At 40.4% G+C, this 23,789-nt stretch overlaps 1 protein-coding gene across 1 annotated transcript; it reads right to left on the bottom strand.

Annotated features, from left to right (window-relative positions):
- Positions 1–318: 318 nt before the first annotated feature.
- IBSP (integrin binding sialoprotein) lies at positions 319–22,710 on the bottom strand. Its single transcript, XM_081960062.1, has 7 exons — positions 22,621–22,710; positions 19,592–19,656; positions 12,774–12,824; positions 12,603–12,674; positions 8,374–8,439; positions 4,110–4,226; positions 319–1,444 (listed from the first exon to the last, which is right to left on the bottom strand). Exons 2-7 carry the CDS (start codon positions 19,643–19,645, stop codon positions 887–889), a joined length of 918 nt encoding a protein of 305 aa, XP_081816188.1. The 5' UTR covers positions 19,646–19,656; positions 22,621–22,710; the 3' UTR covers positions 319–886.
- Between the last annotated feature and the right edge of the window lie 1,079 nt (positions 22,711–23,789).

Raw genomic sequence — 23,789 nt, 5'->3', positions numbered from 1 at the left:
TTTCTCATTGCTGAACTGTCTGGTTCCGGAAATTTTTCATGCGTGCAGTTGAGTTGACCTTGTTCAGATCTCTGATCAAAAAATGTACATATATGCCAGAAATATTATGGGAAACGCATTACAGATGTGGATATACTCAGTCACCCTCCTTTTTTAGAACTATCCTTAGTTTTAAAAATATTCTAGGGATCATGATTTGAGGTTTTCACTGATAACCTGAGGAGGGAGATCGTATTGTTTAAGCAGATTTGAACCAGGGTCAATATTTGAATGAGAATATCATCCAGGTACCTAACAGATGGTAGTCCAAGCTTTCAATGCAATGTCGTAGTAGGAATGATTTTATTTTTCATCTGTAACTAATGTAAACATAATTATAATCTTTATCAGTACAGAATAATCAGAAAAAAAATGAAATTAGTCTGATACGTTTAACCTCTTTCATTATGTTTACTTTGAGTTAATCTGGTTGGTATATCTCAAAACTCAGCTTTAATATAAATATAAGAATGGGCCATCTCTTTTATACAACAAACTTCAGTCTGATAATATTTTCATCTGACAAAGAAGTGGCTAATATGGAACCAAGTCCAAGTTCAGCACCATCCAAAGAAAAACTGATATTGAGCAACAAAATAATATTCATCTTCAATGTGATTATTTCTTTAAAATAAATCATTTTATAAATCCATGATGGGTACGTGAATATTGATCAAAGACAAACCTTTAAAAACAGCATATTTTCATAGTTAGCACTAATACCACATATCAACTGCTTATTTCATTTTACAAGCACCATTCTATTGTGATGCATTTTCCTGAGTAGATTTTGTAGATTGACATGCAAAAATATATAACCAACATGTCAAGGGTTGGCTAATTTTTTTCACTGATTATAGTAATAATCTTGGCCATATGCATCGTATCCATGCCCTTTGTAATAACTATACTCATCCTCGTATGTTCTGAAAGTATCTCCTCGTGGGTACCCGTTCTCACTGCCATAATAATCAGTTTGGGCTTCATATCCATGTTCATCATAAGCATTTGTGGTGGTGGCATCATGCACCCATGGATCTTCAGTGGTTGTGTCATGCTGGCCCTGATCTGCAGGTGTGGTGCTCTCTTGAAATTGTTCACCCGTAGTACTTTCAGTAGGGTTGACAGTTGTGACCAAGGTGGTTAGACTGATGGTGGTCGCTTCGTTTTCTTCCTCTTCTTCCTCCTCTCCACCGTTTCCAGTTTCTTCGAGAGTGCTGTTTGTGCTGGTGGCATTAGAGCCACTTCCATTTTCATCTACTTTCTCCTCTTCTTCCTCTTCATTCTCCTCTTCCTCATTTTCATCACTGTCTTCCTCCTTGGCGCCTTTTTTGGGAGCATTGTCAACCTTTTTATCGCCTGCTTCTTTGCCGGGTTTCTGAGGAGGCTCTTTTACTCCTGGCACCTATATTGATGCAAATTTAAACAATTAAAAGGGAGGGATAGATTAGGAAGCTAATTATTACCTTTTACCTTTATTTTTCAATTTTTATACCGCCCCCTCTCCCCAAAGGGACTCGGGGCGGTGTACAGTCAAATAAAACAGATAAAATGGAATACAAACATACAAACATAAAAACATAGAAGAGGAGGCAATACGACACTGTACAGGTAAAGCAAATAAAAACAGTATATCAGCAATCCTAAAAAATACCCAATTAAAATTACCCAGTTAAAATATATCTGCCAGGAGGTATAATAAGGTTATGAATGGTCCAGGCCGGCTAAACGGAACAGGTGAGTCTTCAGTTTTCGTCGAAAGGAGGGAAGGTCGGTGGTGGTTCTGATATCGGGGGGGAGGTCATTCCAGAGGGTTGGGCCCATCACAGAGAAGGCTCTACTCCTAGGTGCCGCCCGTTGGCACCGCTTAGTGGACGGCACCCGGAGAAGCCCCTCCCTGTGAGAGCGAATCGGTCGTAGGGAAGTGTGTGGTAATTATGATCCGCAAAGGCACCCGCTCCCAGAATGTACGATCTGGTTTTTACCTTCACCAATATGAACTGTGTAAAAATTATGGGAATCTTAAATTCATAAAGTTGAAAGACCCACTTATACCACTGAATTCTTATTTAATACATATATCCTGTTGCAAGCCCCCAAAAATTCCTTCTGGGCTTAGAGCTGCAATTCAGTCTAGATCAGATACTCAAATTCTGTATGATTCCAATTATGTTTGATGGGAGAACATAGGTGCCCCATAATAATATGTGTATGCTAACCCTTCAATGCACCTTGTATTATATAAATACAGCAACATCTTTATTCCATTTTACTGCATTATTAAATTAATACTAACATGCAAAGATATATTTAATTTTATTGACCATTTACATTTTTATCCCTGTGACAGTGGTGGGTTTCAAAAATTTTTAGAACCTTTTATGTAGGTGTGGCCTGCTTTGTGGGAGTGGCTTGCCGGCCATGTGACCGGGTGGGAGTGGCTTGCCAGCCATGTGACCGGGTGGGAGTGGCTTGCCAGCCATGTGACCGGGTGGGAGTGGCTTGGCAGTCATGTGACTGGGTGGTCGTGGCCAACTTGTAAAATGTGGTGAAACTCACTTAACAATGCTCTGGCTTAGCAACCAAAATGTTGGCTCAGAAACTCTGGCATTTGAAGCACGCAAGTCTTAAAGCTGTCAAGTTACAAAACCCTTGCACCCCTAACCCTTTAGAAAAAAACCTCAGGGATGTTCAAACTTGACAGCTTTAAGACTTGTGGACTTCAACTCCCAGAATTCCTCCTCTCGCTCTTCATCTTGATGATGTGCGGACGGGCGGGGGGAGGGAGCTGGAACCGGTTTTAAACGGCACTGTAGATTTGTGGGACCTCTTCTATAGAAGAGGTTAGAACTGGCAGGAACCCACCCCTGCCCTGTGAGTAGTTGTCATAGGGGCCCCAGTACACTGCTTTGCCCGGGGGGGGGGGCATAATGCTCTTAAGATGGCCCTGAGAATCATTTTCTCTTTATCCACTGAGCTACTCTAAATATCAAAGGCACATGCACTTTACAATGTATGTCAGAATGCCCTTCCTTCTGAGCTTCCCCAGGCCAAGTATCACAAAACTCCTATAACATGTTATGTATGCTTTTTGTGGCATGAAAGAAATTGAAATGGGTACATATCTCCTTCTTCAACGATGATCTGATTTGGCCTTATACCAAAATATGATGATGATGATGATTGTCAAGCACTGGGGAAATCAGGCGATTCAGGCAGTTCAAATGAGTATAAAGATTTATTGCAAACTTAAGCTTTCTGCAAGAATCTGGACTACTAACAGTCAAGGGAAATGAGCGGGAGTTAAGAAAGGAATTCAAGGTGGGCGGGACTTAGATCTCTTGTGAGGGCTCAGGGACTCAGGATTGATGATGCCTTTGACTCCTCCCTCAGGCTCAGCCTAGCCATCCCCTACAGCAGGGGTGTCCAAACTTGGGAACTTTAAGATGGCTGGGGAATTCTGGGAGTTGAAGTCCACAAGTCTTAAAGTTCCCAAGTTTGGACACCCCTGCCCTACAGTGATGATATTATCCATTCAATTGTGTCCAACTCTTGGCAATTCTATGGACCAGGTCTTTCCACGTCTTCCATTACTTCTTTGAGTTGTTCTATGGTCAGCTTTGATGGTGTCCAGCCACCATGTTATTTGGCAGCCTGGCTTCCTTTTATCTCTAACTCTTCCAAACATAATGGCTTTCCCCAGTGAATTCTCCCACATGCCACGGCCAAAATAAATGAGATGCGATTTTGTGATTTTTCCTTCCAGTGACACGTCTGTCTAGTGTTAATACCAAAACTTAATATTGCCTTCTTTTCAGTGATTAGTGTCATGACAGTCAGATGGTTATTATATGGCTTCCTATTAGCCAACAAGAACTTTCAAGTACTTTTTAACAACACCAAATTCTGTTCTCTAGTCAAGAATGTGGCAGTTGATGATACAACTTGAAGCTCAGCTTCCTCCTACGCCTCTCTCTATCTGTCTGTCTGTCTGCTTGTTTTACAGCTCTTTGACCATGAAAATGATTTTATTTGATTTGGTGTATTCCAAATTCCCATAACTTGCTCACCTCTGTGGGAAGTTCAGCATTTCTATCAGTCTTCGTATCGGCAGCTGAGGGTGTAGTGGGAGCCACCGTGGTCTCTTCACTTCCCTTTCCACCTTCATTTTCTTCATTTGACTGTCCCTGTTGGGGCGTTAAACAATACAAATATCACACTGCGTTTATTTCAAAAGATATGTAAATGAAAACATTTCAATTATCATATTTACTATCAATATTTTCATAGTACTAATGCCTGCAGATAGCAATAGCACTTAGACTTATATACCGCTTTGCAGTGCTTTGCAGTGCTCTCTAATCGTTTTATAAAGTCAGCCTATTTCCTCCAACAATCTGGGTCCTCTTTTTACCGAACTTGGAAGGATGGAAGGCTGAGTCAACCTTGAGCCTGGTGGGATTTGAACTGCCAAATTGCAGGCAGCCGACAGTCCGCAGAAGTAGCTTGTAGTAGTGCATTCTAACCAATGTGCCACTGTGGCTACTGATACAAAGTGGTACATACCTCAACTTGAAACAATCCCATCATCACAAATCCACTCAAGCCACTAAATGACAACGAATATTTGAATCTAAGGTAAAAGTGGGGCTTGATCCCTTTCCTAAAATTAGAATACGGTTCATTCATAGATCTCAAAACAACAAATCCCAATCTTGGCAGAGATGGGGGTGGGTGGGTTGATGGCTATCTGTCAAGCACCTGGAATTCTTATCTAGTAATATGTACAAAAGGGCTTCTCATACAAATCTTAGTCCCTAGATAGCTGGCTAGCAGTCACAAGTTTCTAGAAAGTCACAAGTTTCTAGAAAGGGCAATTCACAGTGGTTTCCTTATATTTCTACAATACAATAGCAGAGCTGGAAGGGACCTTAGAGGTCTTCTAGTCCAACTGCCTGCCTAGGCAGGAAACCCTATACCATTTCAGACAAATGGCTATCCAACATCTTCTTAAAGACTTCCAGTGTTGGGGCATTCACAACTTCTGGAGGCAAGCTGTTCCACTGATTAATTGTTCTAACTGTCAGGAAATTTCTCCTCAGTTCTAAGTTGCTTCTCTCCTTGATTAATTTCCACCCATTGCTTCTTGTTCTACCCTCAGGTGCCTTGGAGAATAGTTTGACTCCCTCTTCTTTGTGGCAACCCTTGAGATATACAATAATACAATAATACAATAGTAGAGTTGGAAGGGACCTTGGAGGTCTTCTAGTCCAACCCCCTGCCTAGGCAGGAAACCCTATACCATTTCAGACAAATAGCTATCCAACATCTTCTTAAAGACTTCCAGTGTTGGGGCATTCACAACTTCTGGAGGCAAGCTGTTCCACTGATTAATTGTTCTCACTGTCAGGAAATTCCTCCTCAGTTCTAAATTGCTTCTCTCCTTGATTAGTTTCCACCCATTGCTTCTTGTTCTACCCTCAGGTGCTTTGGAGAATAGTTTGACTCCCTCTTCTTTGTGGCAACCTCTGAGATATTGGAATAATGCTATCATGTCTCCCCTAGTCCTTCTTTCTCTTAAGCTAAACATACCCAGTTCCTGCAACCGTTCTTCATATGTTTTAGTCTCCAGTCCCCTAATCATCTTTGTTGCTCTTCTCTGCACTCTTTCTAGAGTCTCCACATCTTTTTTACATCGTGGCGACCAGAACTGAATGCAGTATTCCAAGTGTGGCCTTACCAAGGCATTATAAAGTGGTATTAACACTTCACGTGATCTTGATTCTATCCCTCTGTTGATGCAGCCTAGAACTGTGTTGGCTTTTTTAGCAGCTGCTGCAGCTTCTAGTGTTAATGATCATGATTGGTGTGGAGAACAGAATATTTTCTGAAGTTGTCCTGCGGTATCCTTGCCCTTATAAACCAGATTATCAAATATCAACATTCCAATTTTCTTTTTTTTTTTAAAATATATTTTTATTAAGCTTTTTTTAAACATAAAAAAAAAAACCACAAATTTCCAGTCATTACAGCGAGTCCATATCAGTATCATTGATATCATTCGCATTTACATAAGCTCTATTTCTATATTCTCTATTCTCTATTGTATAATATATCAAATTAAATATATCAAATGGCAGCATTCCAATTTTCATTGGTAATTTCAATAATTCCCAAAGCTTATATTAATGTTTAATTATAATTTTGGAGGGATATACAGTAGGACACATGGTATAAATTCCATCAATCCATGACCTCATGTTTGTAGGATACCTTGAAAAAGTTTAGTCTCAAATTTCCGGATGAAATTGAATCTGAAGCACTCGGTCAGTTGCCTGGAACTCTGATAATATCTTTCTACAAAATTGGCAGAATGTCATGTTTTGCAATATTGTTCTAGCACACTGCTGGTCAGTCCAACCTAAATATTTATATGCCGGTGTAGCTGAACTTAAGGTCAGATGGTTAAAATGCTTAAAAATAAGTCAAAATGTGATACCCAGAAAAATTGAAGTCATTTCCCTCTCAATTGAAAGAACTTGCAAAATTGCAGGGTGTGGCTAACTATTTGGATAGCTACCAGAGGTCTCCATGACCCTCATATAATGGCAATTACAGGATTATTTATTTAAATGTTGTTGAGGTTCTGCTTATGTCATATTTTGGAATAAAACCACTGAAATAGATCTGAGAAAGACAATAGCTCCCTGGAGTCCAGAGGTGGGTTGCTCCTGGTTTGGCCCAGTTCGGCTGAACCAGTAGTGGCAGCAGTGAGAGGCTCCACACACACCCCGCCCCGATGCTTCTGCACATGCGCAGAAGCTTCTATGCATGCGCAGAAGCGTTGCAGGCAGGCACGAACACGTGTGAACCGGTAGTAAACCAGCTAGCAACTCACCACTGGTGGAGTCATGTATCTGAAGGTGTTGAAAACTCAAAGTTGGACTACCTATTGCCAGTGGTGGAATTCTAAATCTTTTCCTACCGGTTTTATGAGAGAGCGCTTTGAACGCATGCGCGCAGCACTCAAAGACTGCCCTCAGTGTCAGCACTGGTGAGCCGAGCTGCTTTTTAGATCAGCTGAAGCGCAACAATCCGCTTTGGCTCACGAATCAGCTGAGCTAAAAAAACCAAGGGAATATAGGACAGGGAACGATGGGGGCGGGAGGGCGGGGCCAACCAGAGGTGGTATTTGGCGGTTCTCTGAACTACTCAAAATTTCCGCTACTGGTCGCCTGAACCAGTCCGAACTGGCTGAATACCACCTCTGCCTATTGCCCCATTGATGTCTCTCCCCAACCCCTACATGTTTAGGCAAGAAATCTGAATGGGTGATGTACATAAACGTGTGTATGTATTTTTGATTTTTTAAAAATTCTGCCTTTATACTTTTATAGATAATTCAAGATTTCAAACATATCTAATATTCCTTCTTCCTCCTATTTTCTCCACAACAACAACATCATGAGGTAAGTTGCAGTGAGAGAGAAAGTGACAGACTTTCTCTCACTGCAGTGAAAAGTGAAAGTCACCCTGCCAGATTTTATGGCTAGGCTGGGACTGGAATTCATGGTCTCGTTTCCAGCCTGGTCTTCTAACCACTAGACTGGACTGGGTCTCATAAACTCAACTTCCCCTTGTACAGATTGGTTCTCATGCAGTGACGAAGTTACCTTTCTTGGTAATGAAATATCTGCAACAGGAAAACAAACTCAGAGAACACCAGAAATCCCACAAATCAACTTGGATCTACATATATTCTCCACCGTTTTTACGATAATGAACTCCCTTTGAGTCCACACGGGCTTGATAGCACACACCATCAAGCAAAAGCAAAACCACACTCAATAGCAATGATGATGGTATCTAGTTAGGTATTGAAATGTCTGCATGAAAACAACCCAGCTCAGAAAGCACCAAGGACCCTGAGCTACAAATATTCTCGTCTATTGGTATTGTGTCTACCTATCAGGATCTGGGTGTCTGTCTGTCTGTCTATCTGTCTGTCCTCTCTGTCTGTCCACCACTGATCTCCTTAATTCAGGCCAGTTTCTTGCCAAAGAACTTATTCCTTCATTTCGATGGCCCAGTCAGAATTTTGTTGCTTGCAAGTCATGACAAAAATAGAAAGGCTTCCATTCTGATAGCTTTTACCGTATCTGCAAGGTTGCTGCTTGTTTAGATGACTTAGACTTAAAAAAAATAATACAACATCAAACCAGAATAGAAACTTGTGGTCACTTACTAATCTTCACCATAAGCACTCACAGAGTATAGGGTTTAAAAACAATGCTCCTTGGGTTTGGTTTGAATAAAACCAGACACATTCCTTACCCCTTCTTCTTCTTCTTCCTCTGAACTATTGCCACCAAAACCTTCTTCAGATGAGTCACTGTTAAACTGGAAAGAGAGACAGTTCTGAGGCATTTGCTCCCAAACAACAAGAATGCTTATTTACAGAAAAACAATCAACTTTTGCTCTTCCCTATGTATATAGCCGTGATGATGAACCTATGGCCATCGCCCCAGCTCAGCTCCACCATGCATGCGCGCATGCCTCCTGCCGCCCAGCTGGTCTTTGAGTCTCTGCTGTGGGGAGGGGTGCTTGCATTTTGGGACCTTGTGCAGCACCCCTGTGCCCCGTTCTGGCTTCCAGGTTGGTGCAGGAGGCCTTCCAGGCCCAAAATGGGCCGTGGGAGGGGTGCACGTCCCCCCCTCCTGTGCCACATTTTGGACCTGGAAAGCCTCTTGCACCAACCTAGAAGCCAAAAATGGATGATGGGGGGGGGGTACAAAGCACATGTGGGGAGGTGGGAAGCATGAGGGTTTATGGGTACATGCGCAGGGAGTTGTGTGTGCATGCGCAGGGGGGCGTGGCACATGCAGGGGCTTTGCACATGCATGCACGGCGGGGAAGTGCGTACAGCAGTGGTGGGTTGCAGGCGGTACGCACCGTATCGGAACGGTACCCGGTGCTCCAGGCAGGCACAGGTACGCCAGTAGCGGTGCCTGCCTGGATCAACGGGTACCGTTCCGGTACGGTGCTCCAGAGGGTATATAGTGACACTCAAGTCTAGGTAGCTTTTTCAAGGACCTCAGAGCCCAGACTTCAGATGTTTTGTTGCTTGATTAAGAAAAATAAAATAGAGGCAATAAGGGAATATAGGTAGTTGTTGACTTGCAGTTCATTTAGTGACTGTTCGAAGTTACAATGAAAAAAGTGACAGGACCATTTTTCAAACTTCCGATTGTTGCAGCGTCCCCATGGTCATGTGATCAAAATTCAGGTACTTGGCATATTTATGACGGTTGCATAGAGTCCCATCTTTCATGACCTCCTTACAAGTAAAAATCATGGGAAAATCCTTTTCATTTCACAACCATGTTAATATCTTAACACCTACGGTGGTTCACTTCAAACTCTGGCAAGAAAGGTCGTAAAATGGGGCAAAACTCATTTAACAACTGTTTCACTTAGTAACAGAAATGTTGGGCTCAAATGTGATTGTAAGTCAAGGACTACCTGTATACCTTTTATGGTGAGGTAACCAAAGATTGCAAGTTTTTGAATCCTTTACCATCATGTAAACTTGCATATTCTAAGTTCTAATTTGTATCGAAAGAACTAGTGGTGTTTATATTGGTTCAGCAGTTAGCCTTGAAAGTTCACAAAATAAACTAACACGCTTGGAGATTTGCTTATAGAATAACAGAGTTGGAAGGGATCCTGGAGGTCTTCTAGTCCAACCCTCTGCCTAGGCAGGAAACCCTACACCACTTCAGACAAATGGTTGTCCAATCTCTTCTTTAAAACTTTCAGTGTTGGAGCATTCACAACTTCTGGAGGGAAGTTGTTCCACTGATTAACTGTTCTAACTGTCAGGAAATTTCTCCTTAGTTCTAGGTTGCTTCTCTCTTTGATTAGTTTCCATCCATTGCTTCTTGTCTTGCCTTCAGGTGCTTTGGAGAATAGCTTGACTCCCTCTTCTTTCTGGCAACTCCTGAGATATTGGAACACTGCTATCATGTCTCCCCTAGTCCTTCTTCTTAACATTCATTAAATACCCAGTTCCTGCAACTGTTCTTCATATGTTTTAGCCTCCAGTCCATCTAATCATCTTTGTTGCTCTTCTCTGCACTCTTTCTATAGTCTCAACATCTTTTTTACATCACAATGACCAAAACTGAATGCAATATTCCAAGTGTGGTCTTATTTGATTTAATCTTGATTGATTTAATCATACAATCTCTGGATTCTACAGTAATCCTTGCACCTCTAATTTTCCCTAGAAGGATTCTTATCTGAAACCACGCAGCTGAGTGTAGATTGCATTGTATAAAGCGCTAGCTTATTTTACTAAAAAGGCATTTGAAAGGCAATTTTTCCAGCTTAAACATGGCTTAGCAGCTTTGCTGTGCTCTGAATAAGCCACCTTAGGTTCTGTCAATTTCTTTCATGCTACTGTAAAAGGCAAAAAACATTATTTCTTTCCAAAAGTGGGGGCCGAATAGGCCACGACTTCAAGCTCTTCCAGGCTTTTAAGAAAACTATTGATGTTCAGAGTTCATCTTTGTCTTATCCATAAGGAATAATAAGACAAGCAAGAAGGATACACAATAACTTGTCCAAGGCTGCAAGGCCACTGATCAATATAAAAATATATCTGTTGTCCCTGACAGAGATGCTAAACCACTATTCTGTTGAGGCAACATTCCCAGAAGACAATTTTTAGTTCCTTACATGACCCATATTTGAAAACATATAATTAACAGGCCCCTGCATTACTCCCAACTTCTCCATAAGAAACCACTGTTTTATGGATGTTTTTTCACATCCCACTTGTCTCCTTAACAATGGAAGAAAGAAATCCTTCCAGAAATATATTATTTTCATGGATCATCAACAGTGTTTTTTCCATCAGTGGTCTATACAAGTTACTTCCTTTTCTGTGATTTTAATTCTGACATTTGACCATTTGGGCAAGAATTAATACATAGTCAAGTTTTCTGCATATTTGTCAGCTGCAAAGGAACGGAAAGAATAGTAAAAACGTGACTATCCATGGGATTTTTACCTCAGCGAAGTTGAATATACTGTATCTGGATGGCTGTACATAAGTAAAACCAGATATTTTTGGCATTTAATAGAATTACAGGTAGTCCTTGACTTATGACAGGGGTGTCCAAACTTGGGAACTTTAAGACTTGTGGACTTCAACTCCCAGAATTCCCCAGCCAGCCATGCTGGCTGGGGAATTCTGGGAGTTGAAGTCCACAAGTCTTAAAGTTCCCAAGTTTGGACACTCCTGACTTATGACAACTGAGCCCAAAATTTATGTTGCTAAGAGAGAAGAATTGCTAAGTGAATTTTGCAACATTTTACAACCTTTCTTGCCACCGTTGTTAAGTGAATCACTGCAGTTGTTAAGCTAGTAAAACCGTTATTTAATGACTCTGACTTCCCCATTGACTTTGCTTGTCAGAAGGTTGCAAAAGATGACAACAGAATGATGGGACACTGCAATCGTCATAAATATGAGTCAGTTGCCAAGTGGACATATTTTGAACATATGGCCATGGGAAAGGTGCAAAGGTTGTAAGTGTGTAAAATGGTCATTTTTTCAGTGCTGTTGTAACTTTGAATGGTCACTAGCTATGCTTCAATATCTAAGGGGTTGTCCCAAAGGTGCTTTTTCAGGAGGCAACTGGACTTCCTTGTTTTTTTCTTTGAAGACATTTCGCTTCTCATCCAAGAAGCTTCTTCAGCTCTGACAGGATAGTGGGGAATGGATGAGAAGCGAAACGTCTTCCAAGAAAGAACAAGAAAGTCCAGTTGCCTCCTGAAAAAGCACCTTTGGGACAACCACGACCTGGATGACTGAGACTCTCTACAGACTTTTACATCTAAGGGATTGCCACAGAGAAGATGGAGTCCAGCTGTTCTCCAAAGCGCCTGAAGGCAGGACAAGAAGCAATGGATGGAAACTAATCACGGAAAGAACCAACCTAGAACTAAGGAGAAATTTTCTGACAGTTAGAACAATTAATCAGTGGAACAATTTGTCTCCAGAAGTTATGGATGATCCAACACTGGAAGCTTTTAAGAAGAGATTGGACAACCATTTGTCTGAAATGCTATAGGGTTTCCTGCCTAAGCAGTAGGTTGGACTAGAAGACCTCCAAGGTCCCTTCCAACTTGGTTAGTCTGTAAACTAAACGAACTGTTATAAGTTGAGGAGGACTATCTGTATTTGCAGGTATTATGCAGCTTACAGTACATAGCTTCTATATCCATCTTTGCATTGTGCCTCAATAATCAGCACTGATGCTTTTAAAGATTTGAATCTGGAGCACGTGTGCCTATAGCAAGGACCAAAAAGGTTAAGACGGCAGCCACAATTGTGCAATCAAAGACCTGCTTCTCTTTGTGCACGTGTTGCATATTAAAAGGGGGCAGCCTTCGATTGTATTATTGGAGTTGCCATCTTACCTTTTTTGATCCCGCTTTCTGTGGAAACTCCCGTCTGGAGTCTAAATGTTTTTTTTCAAAAAACTGTATTTACCTGGAATCTTTTCATAGGTGGATAGAAGTGAGGGTATCTATAAAGAAAATGCCTGTATCTGTTTTTGAACACCTGCCAAAATAAAAGAAAGACATTTTAATAGTTAAATCTAAGGGGGGGGGATTTTATGCTTAGTAGCACAATAAAAATTCAAGGGTTTTGCCAACATACTGCATTTTCTTCTGAATCGTCTGATTTAAATCTTCTTCGGAAGTGTTTTGCCTACAACAGAAGAGGAGATAACTTTAGAAAGTGTTATTCTATTGCTAACTTAATTTTGGTGTCAGCCTCAGCCTCCATATTTGTTTCCTGTAATGTGCTTTGGACTTTTTAAAAAAAACTTTTATTAATTTTCAAAAAAGTATAAAATTCAAAAAGCAAAACAAAGAAAGAGTTAAAAGAAGGGGGAAAACTGTGAAAAAAACAACAGACTTAAAAGGGGGAAAGACTAGGGAAAAAAAGTAACTTCTGACTTTCTTCAGTACAGATAAGAACTTAAACATCAATGATCCTTTGAACTAGAATAAGGCATAACAAACAGTACTTCTGTCATCACAAATAGATCTAATCTATTTAAGAATTCTTAAATAATTGTTAAATAATAGAAGAATACTTAAGAATTCTATTCTATTCTAACAATCACAACCCAAAGTTTTTTTTTCAGTTTCAATAAACAAATCCAGAAGTAGTACAATAGGAGTGCTATCCTGTACTGAAATGTAATGAATACCATGTAATACCATCTGAAATGGTATAGAGTTTCCTGCCTGAATAGGGGGCTTGGACTACAAGACCTCCAACTCTGTTGTTATTCTGGTATTCTTTATAGAAACAGCAATCAGCATTAAAGGAATATTAAGCTGGCCATCATAGAGCCTAGTGGTGACAGGCTGAGCATGAAAACAGAATGGTAAAAGCTATCTATATATCTACAGGATCTGAATTTGCTTTTTTAAATATTTCTTGTAAAAATCGGACAGAGATAGTGAGGCCTTAAACAAAATTCCAGGCTGGGAAACACATATGGCTAGATACAGCAATGGTACTGTTGTGGCCTGCCAGCAGCCAGAGGAGTTGGCAACAGAGGCAGAGAGTGAGGAGGTCGGGGAGGAGCATGGGCCAGTCCTGGAAACTGAGGAAGGCTCAGATGAGGGCTCTGCGTCGGAGGCAGAGAAGGGACCAAGGCCGTCTGGCAGTGATCAGGTGCCTACGGAGCTAGACAGCAGTCTGGCTGAGGAACAGCTAGAGCCTGTTCCCAGCGTGCACATGCGCAAAGCTGCCAGTAGAAAAGAACAACTCAGAAATCAGGATCAACTTGGGAGTAAACTCACACATGGAAAGTGATTGGCCCTTCCCATAGGAAATAAAAGAGGAGTGGGCTTTTGCAGGAAACCGTTTGGTCGGTCCTTAGATTCATTTCAGGAGTGTGAAGATCTGTCCATGAACCTCAGAGACTCTGTGCCCAGTCTTTCCTAGCGCAGCACCTCATTTGGAAAATATTTACATGGCAGCTTTCCAAGATAGATAAGGTCTGTAGTCATAAATATTCCTTTGAAAGACTGTTTGCTAGACCTTGCTGAATGTGAATGAAAGGAATTCACATTTGTTTAATAAAAGGGGTTTTGTCGGGACCAGGACTCTGCCTCGTGCTTTTTGGGGAAGCCTAGGTCAGAACAGGTACTTCTGGGTAGAATTAGCAGCACTTAGTTAAAGGGATGGGTGATCTAGCTTAATGGTATCTTCAGTAATAATTTAGAGGTATATGAATTTGCTTTATATGAGACATACTATTGTAACTGGACTATTTCAAGCAGGAATATTTTTAGCTCTTCCGGGAGAGGTTGGGAACTGAACTTAACCTCTTACTCTAAAACAGAACTATTGCTCATCCATACTAAGCATGTAATGAAGTTGAGAGGGAACATGCAAAATTAATCCATTTGTTCCAAAATTGTCCCTGAATTGACCCATTTTGCACATGCCTAAAAATGAACTGATGGAGAAAAGAGAAAATGGTCTTATAGCCTAAATCAGCGGTTCTCAACCTGTGGGTCGGGACCCCTTTGGGGGTTGAACGACCCTTTCACAGGGGTCTCCTAAGACCATTGGAAAACACATATTTTCGATAGTCTTAGGAACCGAGACACCAATTTTATGGTTAAGGGTCACCACAACATGAGGAACTGTATTAAAAGGTCCCGGCATTGGGAAGGTTGAGAACCACTGGCCTAAATGAATTCATTTGTTGTGTATGTTTATTATAGCTTAAGTCAGATGCCCAGAAAGAATGAGTGACTGCTGTATAATTCCAAGAAATTGTTAGGATGCTAATTTGCACTTATGTTATATAGCAGATAGCTTTGTACATAAGGAAGAGTTGCTAATCAAGAGTTGTGCAATTTCCTGATGAAATATTAGTATTTATGTAATGTTGGTGTGCATTATGTGCTCCAGCAAGAGACTGATATTGACAATGCACGAAATTCTTTTTCTTGCTATTTTCCACTAGATGGCACAGCTGACTGACAAATAATTCAGTTGCTGGATTTCTTCATTTACCATGAAGCAGGGGGTGGGCTGTTGGGGGTTCACGGGTGTTTGGGAGAACCTCTAGCTAAGATTCTGTGCAGTTTGGAGAACCCCAAATCCCACTTCTGGCTGGCCTTGCCCACCCCTCCCCTCCCAGGAGTCCCCACGCGGCCCGTTCTGGATGGAGGTAAGTGAAGGGTACGCATGGAGGCTTGGGGATGGCGAAAAATGTGCCTACTGGAAGTTTGGGAAGGCCGGAAATGGGGCCCAGAGGGCCTCCAGAGCCTGGGGAGGCTGTTCTCACCCTCCTGGAAGCACGAGGAAAGTCTCTGGAGTCAGGGGAGGGCAAAAACGCCCCCTCCCCAACGTGGTGCAGGAGGCTGGTTAGGCCACGCCCACCATGGCCATCCATGCACCCAGCAACTGGGCAGAGAACCCCTTGCTAAAAATGTGGAAGCCCATCCCTGCATGGAAGTATAAGATATGTTCACTACTTTTTGGGATATGAATAATTACACTCCATTGCTTTATAATTATTGTTCGGTTATATCCTAAATATAGTGTAACAACAAGAGCGTTTTTAACAATAAATTTGTGGATGTTCCTGCAATTGCCTTAAGTCATAGATTTCTTTTAACAACATGCAATCTACTACTTATAGAACATTAAATTTAAATGATATCTTATTCTTGGGATAGCATGAAAATTAATAAATTTCTATACTATCAACAAGCGAGTAGCCAGCTTGACTTGTCACATTTATCAAACCATGTCAAGTTGGCAAAGTTTAAGAAGCTAAGTGAAGTGCATCTTCCAAAGGACATATATTACACCATCCAGACTCAGAATTTCAGTGCAAAGTGCAAAAAGAAGCAGGGTAGATCACACTTGCACTGATGAAGTTGTTGGCTAATATTATCTCTGTACTTCATTTGTCTCCAGTTCAACAATACCATGTAATTGTGGATTTGGGCAATTGTTAGTTGATTATCTAATAGGCTTACATGAAATATTTGGCTTTGCCTTCGCAAAGTGGTTTCTACTGTGTAGGAAAAAACAGTTCGCCTAGTTCAGCCAAAGCTGCAGCATCAATAGTTCTTGTTATCTTGAACTGTGAACCAGTTCTTGAAAAGGCTGTTAGACCTATCAGAAGACCCTCAGATGAGAGAGATGAAAACAAGGAGGAGCTTCGTTTTTAGATGGGAATGGGCTATGTCATTCCATAAACAAGCCTTAAGAGGTGCTTTTCTCAAATCTCTCTCAAAAATGAAGCATCCCTTTAAAGATCTGCATAATTGCACACTGTTTCAATCTCACTGTCTTAGACCATTCATGACTAGGATGCTCCTTGTTATCTGTTTGAAAACTTACAAGAAGAGTACATTTCCAGAAATATTTAGATGACGTCTGATCTCAGATAAAGAAGGTCACTAGGTACTTTCTCTTTGCTATAGGTTCTCCTGTCCTGTCTCCCATCCATCCATCCATCTGTTGTTGCCCGTCAGCAGCCAGTGGAGGTAGCAGCAGATTCAGACAGTGAGGAGGTTGGGGAGGAACATGGACCGGTCCTGGAATCTGGGGAAGGTTCTGACGATTTCTCTGCATTGGAGGCAGAGACGGGGCCAGGGCTGTCTGACAGTTATCAGCTGCCTTCAGAGTCAGATATCAGTGAGGCAGACGAACAGCGGGAGCCTGTTCCCATACGCAGAGTTGCCAGACAAAGGAAACAGCTAAGGAACAAAGGTCGACTTGGGAGTAAGGCCACAGGTGGAGGGTGAATGGCCCCTCCCATAGGGAATAAAAGGGGAGCGAAAGGGGAGTGGAGTTTGCAGAAGACAATTAGCTCATTCCTGCATTCTTGCCAAGTATTGCAGCCTCTGAAAGATATCGGCCTGGCCACTCTCCAAGCCTGATAAAGGTCGGTAATTGTGAACTATCTTGAAAGACTGTGGGCTGGGACTTTGCTGGAGAGGAATTCACTTTAAATTAAATAAAAGGGGTTTCTGGGGACAAGGCTTTGTGCTCCTGGGGAAGCCTATGTCAGAACACCATCTATCCACCCATCCTTCTATATAACAATTCCTATAGGGTCCCTTGAAAGTATTAAGTATTCCAGTAATCTTTTTATGAAATTAAACCTACTCAGTTCCTTCACGTTTTTCTCTATGACATTTTTCCATAGCTTGGATCTTGTACCAAATTAGTCCTTAGCTTTCTTGTAGTATGGCACCCGGGACAGGGCAGTATATTGAGGTAAGATTTTAATAATATGTATTAAAGCCAATCTGTTATATGTAGTGACTTGGAAATTATGGCTCTTCAAACAGAACTTGCTACCAAAAGATTCACGGAATAACGTCTTATTAAGAATTCATGCTTCTGTGGCCTTCTGTAGGATTCTCCATTCCATTCATCAGGTTCATCTAGTTTTGTCCTTCCCATTGGATGACTCAATGAGCAAAGTGTCCACCAGGGGGTGTCTTCAGGGTGGGGTCAAAAAGTCAAGATGGCAGCTGGGACTTTGCGATCAAGGTTCTGCCTGTATTTTTCGTGTGTGTCCATGTGCCACGCATTTTAGAAAAGTTACACTTGGATCACACCATCCCAACCATGGTCTTGAATTTTGGCCATACCATGGGGATACCGTGATGCCTATTGTGAACAAACTGAGCCTACATTGGATGCTCTAGGTTTCTTCCTCCGCCTTCTACCTACTTGTCCACAAAGAATTTTCATAGCTCTGCAAACCTCTAAGTTACCTTAAATATGCTTGTATTTTCCTCCCCTGCATGGGTAGAATTTTGGCCAAATGATAACTGGCATTTATAGGTGTGAGTTTTACTATAATTGTTCTACGATGAACATATATTTATGATTCATGTTTCCTAATACAATATTAGACTCTTTGCAAGCATACAGATCAAGTTGCTGATTCATGTTTAAACTGACAGGGCCAGAAAAAATTCCATAGCCAACATCCTATCAATTGACTGTGCTTATTTGATGAGCAGGACAAAAATAATAGTAAATATTTTAAAATTAAAATTAAATTAAACCTATAGGCTGCCTGACTCCCAGGGACGCTGGGTGATTTACAATTTGATAGACATTTAAAAACAAGGAGCAACACAATGCACAAAAACAGCATAAAACCAAAGAGCAGCGATACCGTAGCAGAGAAAACAAACCCAAATGGGAACAAGGAAAGGAAAGAAAGAGGTATCAACAGTCCTCACCCAGGTGGGGGCTGTTCTAATCTTGAGGTGTACCTTATTCCAGAGTCAGGCACTGCTAAAGAGAAGAAATGCTTCCAAACTCTCAATAGGTGGCATTGTTCAATCACTGAAACTTGGAGCACATCAACTCTGCTAGATCAAATCAGCCAGGCAGCTACCATGCACGACAGATGATTCCCCCAAATAACAACGCCCTCTAATATCCTCTACATACAGCGACCATCATCTTGAATCATGCTTGGAAGCAAACTAGCAGTCAGTACAACTCATGAAGCAGAGGTTTTATATGGGCATACCCAGGCATGCCTGTCACTGCCCATGCTGTTGTTGTCTGGACCAGCTGAAGCTTCTGAATGGTCTTCAAGGGCAGACCCACATAGACTGCATTGTAGTAATCAAGCCATCTGATGACCAGGGCATAATGGAATTGAGCAAAACTTCATTTTTTAAAATCATGAAAACAGACTGATCTATGCATTTATATTACTATCAATTAATTTGAAATAGTTCTGTCTTGCTTTTTAAAATATATTTGTACTAAAAGATACAGTATAGCTGTGTAGTTGGGGTATAAATATGAATGCTGTATGAGAGAATGCTTTATAAATATGAATGATATAAAGGGAATGCTTTATGAGAGCAAATGCCTAATCCGAATCATTGTCAATAGCTCCAGCAGAAGCACCCTGCGTACAAACAGTTTTTGGCAAACATAACCAACATGGATCAAGATGTTCACCTCAACTATTCCAAAATCTGAATTCTTAGATAAATATCCAGAATCATCAGTTGCAGCCAGTAGAGTAGTAGTGTTAATTGCCAGAGATAAAAATAGATTGAAGCAAATCTAAAGAAGGCTATTTGTAATGTATAAAGGGCTAGAAAGAAGAAAAATACATAAAAGCATAAATAATAGGTGAAACAACAGGTGAATTTAAAAAAAAAGGTCAATGGGTAATAATTTGTCCCAAAAGAACTGAACCTAAAAATGATTTATTATTTGGAGATAACGTATTTTATATTAGCATGAAAAATACTGATTAACTGATAGATTTTTAAAATCAAAATATTATAATAGATTTGAAATCTGTTAAATTGTGGAAAAACTTCTCTAATTAATAACAATAATATAGTACTAGTAATAATACAATGAATGGACATTAAAATGAATATTCACAATACAATATATCCTAGCCAAGATGAAGTATTGTTATTTTGACTCACGGAGAAGGCACAAGTGATTCCTATAATACAGAGGAAAAGCAGGGCTGTCTTCATTTTTCTGGTGTCTGAAAAAGAAAGAAAGGAAAAGAAAATATATTTCCAAATAGGAAGATAAAGAAAATTGGAAGATATTAAAGATAGACAATTTCTACAATTGTGTTCAAATAATACCAGAAATATATCTGTTGGGTCTCATTGTAGGATTTTGACAAATGATTGATTGATTTCATCAGTACATTATACAGACGTTCAATTAATGACAGGGAAAGATTTTTAACATTGGTCATTCTATACTTATATTTAAGTGAGGGTGAGTTTGAGGTAGTGGTTAACGTGTTAGCCTAGAAACCAGAAACCTGAGAGTTGTGGTTATACCTTAGGCATGAAAGCCAGCTGGGTGACTTTGGGCCAGTCACTCTCTCTTGGCCCAACCCACCTCACAGGGTTGTTGTAGGGAAAATAGTAGGCTGGAATATTAGGTATGTTGGCCACCCTGAGACAAAAATTAATATAGATAAAAATCTAATAATAAGTTGTCTATTCTCGCAGACATATAGAAATATTCTAAGTTGAATTTAGACATACTAGATTTAATATAAAGATTTAAATACAGATTTATACTAGCAGTTTATGTATCATAAGATCTAGAGTTCCATGGCTAACTCATGCTAACTCAATTGTATTACAAATGGTGGAGGAGGGAGACAAATCATATCACATCATGAATTCTGAATTTCCTTCATTCATTAATTGAGCTAATTCTGTGAATATTGGATGTGATGAATATGGCAACGAGAAAGTTACGGGATAGAAAAATGGGGGGGGGGGTGAGTTGAGGAGAGTCCCCATCTCCCTAAGTGACACATTCAGTTTCTCCTCATGATTGCTTTTTGGTATACCTCCATATGTCTACCTCAGAGGTGGGTTGCTAATATTTTTACTACCAGTTGAGGTGCACTCCCGCACGCGTGAGACGCTTCTACGCATGCACAGAAGCGTCCGGGTGGGTGGACAGAGCCTCCCGCTACCACTACTACTGGTTCAGCCGATCCGGGCCGAACCGGCAGCAACCCACCTCTGGTTTACCTCAGAACCAACTTTCAGGCTGTGGCAGTGCCTTGAATGAAGGAAGAAATGCATAGATTACTTTATGCTTGGAGCTCTTTCATGCTTATTTATTTCTGCCCAGATGTGGAAGTACGTGAGAGCCTTACTGGAAGAAAGAATGGGCTGAGGGAGCAGGAGCAACTCTATGAACAGCATCAAAAGGCCACCATCATAGCCTCTATAGAATGTTCCACAGTCATGTAATGCTGCTTCAAGGTCCTGAGGGAAAGCATAACGATTTCCAAAAATTGGGAGAAGGGGGGGGGGGGAGAGATGAGGCCTGAGCTCATTTTCTATCAGCAATTGTAAAATTTTTGCTGGGAGTTGATTTCTGACTTACAAATGTTGCAGCCCTCACATTTATGTATTTATTGATATGTTCGTTGCATTTCTGGCTAATCTCTTTTGAGTTATCATACTTGAAATTTCAGCACAATCAGCATGCATGTAATCATTTTACCAACAATGCTGAGCTAAAAGGTATATTGCTTTGAACCCAAGGAAACCCAAAAAGCGAAGGAGGTATTATGGAATATGTATTTTTTTGAGAGGGACTAACAAAGCTTTGTTTTATATGAAATAACGGGTTTTTAAAGTTGTGGAATAGACTTTCACAACCTGATTACACCCAAATGTATTTATTTTTAATCAGCATTTTGAAAGTTGGACACCAAAATATCTGCAGAGTTCCAAATTGGGAAAGGATATTCCAGATCTCAGTCTTAAAAAAACACAAGAGATGCATAATTGCATATCACTTCTCTGTTGCTAAAAAACTATCCATTAAATTTCAGAATTTGTCCAGGACGCTGCTCTGGAACAATTTCACCAGCTTCATTAGAGTTAATGTCCTTGATCTACATGTCTTAAAACAAACTTCCAAGTTTGGAAAGCCGACAAAAGATGACATCATATTTAATTGAAAGTATCAGTAAGTGGAATAAACCTTGTTAAAAGAATGCCACGTTAATCCATACCTAATGTGCTTTGTTACAATTTGTATTTAAACCACCAATTGAAAGAAACAAAATTCAGTGAAGCATAATCTATAAAGGATTATGAACATGTATAAGTAAATACTAGGATTAGTTTTACTTATATTCAACCCTTCTAGAAAATATTCAAAGGCCTAACATAACAATATATTTAATTGGTGACATCCATATTAATATTTTTGTTTCTACAATACAAATAGTAAGCTACAAATTCCATGTTATGTGCATTACCTTTGGATAACAGATCAGTGATCTTGCTTAGGCCCTTTAATAATTTCATGACCAAGGAACAATCAAACAATAATTTTGTGGACTATGAAATGCATTAAGTTCATCTCTATCTGCATTATAGAAAATTGTATTTAGGAGTTTATTTAATCAAAGATGATTGTGGGGAGGCAAAATTTGGCCCTCCAGATGGATAGCAATTCCAATTATCATCAAGGACCATGCCAAGTGATGGATGCTGGAGTTTAGTCATTGTTGGAAGACTAAAACATGCCTCATCCCTGGGACTTAGTTAATGAAGGAGAAGTGCCATAAAAACAGTGTATTGACTAAACACAAGTTTCTTTGTAATAATGATCTCTCTATCTCTTGGCTTTCCATCACCATGCCCTCTTCCTGTTAGAAATCATTTTAAAATAAACCCAGTGTTTTTTAAGAAAAGGAAACTAGACGGTCTCTGTGTTATAGTTGGTACAGTGTAAAATCCCAGCCTTATTAATCTAACAGAAATAAAGCAAGCAAAATATAGTGGCTCAGTAAATCACTGATTTAAATCACAGAAGTAATGTGCGTGCGAAATTCATATCTGAAAAATAAAACATTATCTTAAAAGAGTTCAGAAATTGAGAATTGCACGGATTAAACAACGTCAGAGACCTCATTGCTTGCAAAGAGCCAATATAACTGCCCGTCACTTACCAAGCTGCAGTCCTGCAGGATGGAGATCGGTCTCCAAGGAGTCAGGGAACAGAGATTTAACAGAGCATCTGTTTGTTCTTGGCCAACCTACTGGGCTACGCACACTATTTTTACCCTCCACCAGCCAATCAGCGCTTTCCTTGCATGATGTCAGCAAGTGGACTCTTACCAGAAAAATCTCCAAACTTCAACCATTTCCCTAGTCACAGATGTCACTTTCAAACATAAAGAGCTGTTTTAGTGCCCAAAGTTTTGGATCATTCCACTTAATTGAAGGGTTGAGCTAGAGATGAATAGGTTTGGATGCTGAACTCTATAATGATGGTCTGGGTTTGAATTGAGCTCAATATTGGGATCATTAGTTTAGTGTGTGTTTGTGTGTGTGTGTGTGTGTGTGTCTGTGTGTGTTTCTTCTGTGGGAGAGGGGTAGACTAGGCAACAAGTACAGAAGGAATTTTCACTCTGTTATAAAACTGCAAATAAAAGCAAGTGAAATGTCTGAGGGACAATTCATCTGAACATGGATTACAGTTGACTTTGTCCTTGAAAGGTCATTCTACCCTGTATTTGTCTTACTTGGGGTTCTTCGAATAAACATAAATGGCGACAAACGAATAAATGTGTGGAATTATTTTCCAACTGGCGGTTTATTGCCTATTTCATACTCACTGTTTTGGGGTGGCTAATGCATTTCTTGCCTTATATCCCCAGAGCAAAGAAAACGTAAGGCCACCAAAAATGTAGCAAAAATGTTTTGAAGCAAACATTCCCAGGTATTCCTAATTAGCATTCCTAGTAAGAAGATTTAAAATAATAAGAGGTTGAACTGAATCGATATTTGGTTGTTGTTTTTGTTTATTTCTATTTATATGGCTCCTCATCCTGGGCAACAGAGTTTCAATAACAATAGTATAGGTCAGTGAGGGCTAACCTTTTTGCCATCGCGTGCCAAAAGCCGAAGAGCCAGCGCTGTCCAAAGATGTTTCCATGGTCATGTGGCTGGCATGACTAAATGCCAAAGGTGCACAGAACTCTGTTACCTTCCCACCAAAGGTGGTCCCTGTTTTTATATGCTTTCGAACTGCTAGGTTGGCAGAAGCTGGGACAAAGTAACAGGAGCTCACTCCGTTATGCAATGCTAGGGATTCGAACCACCAAACTGCTGACCT

The sequence above is a fragment of the Natrix helvetica genome (genome assembly GCF_964273705.1).
Source record: "Natrix helvetica genome assembly, chromosome: 7".
In the NCBI taxonomy this organism is placed as follows: Eukaryota; Metazoa; Chordata; class Lepidosauria; order Squamata; family Natricidae; genus Natrix; species Natrix helvetica.
The sequence above is the reverse complement of the archived record's forward strand: the minus strand, read 5'-3'. Positions and strand labels throughout refer to the sequence as shown.

What these genes read in the sequence shown, in the direction of transcription:
- IBSP (XM_081960062.1), bottom strand. Translation starts at nt 19,645, where the DNA reads ATGAAGACAGCCCTGCTTTTCCTCTGTATTATAGGAATCACTTGTGCC. An exon ending in AGGAAGAAGAAGAAGAAGGG is followed by an intron (nt 4,227 to 8,373) that starts GTAAGGAATGTG and finishes ACGCCCCAACAG; the next exon opens with GGACAGTCAAATGAAGAAAA. An exon ending in ATGCTGAACTTCCCACAGAG is followed by an intron (nt 1,445 to 4,109) that starts GTGAGCAAGTTA and finishes GCATCAATATAG; the next exon opens with GTGCCAGGAGTAAAAGAGCC.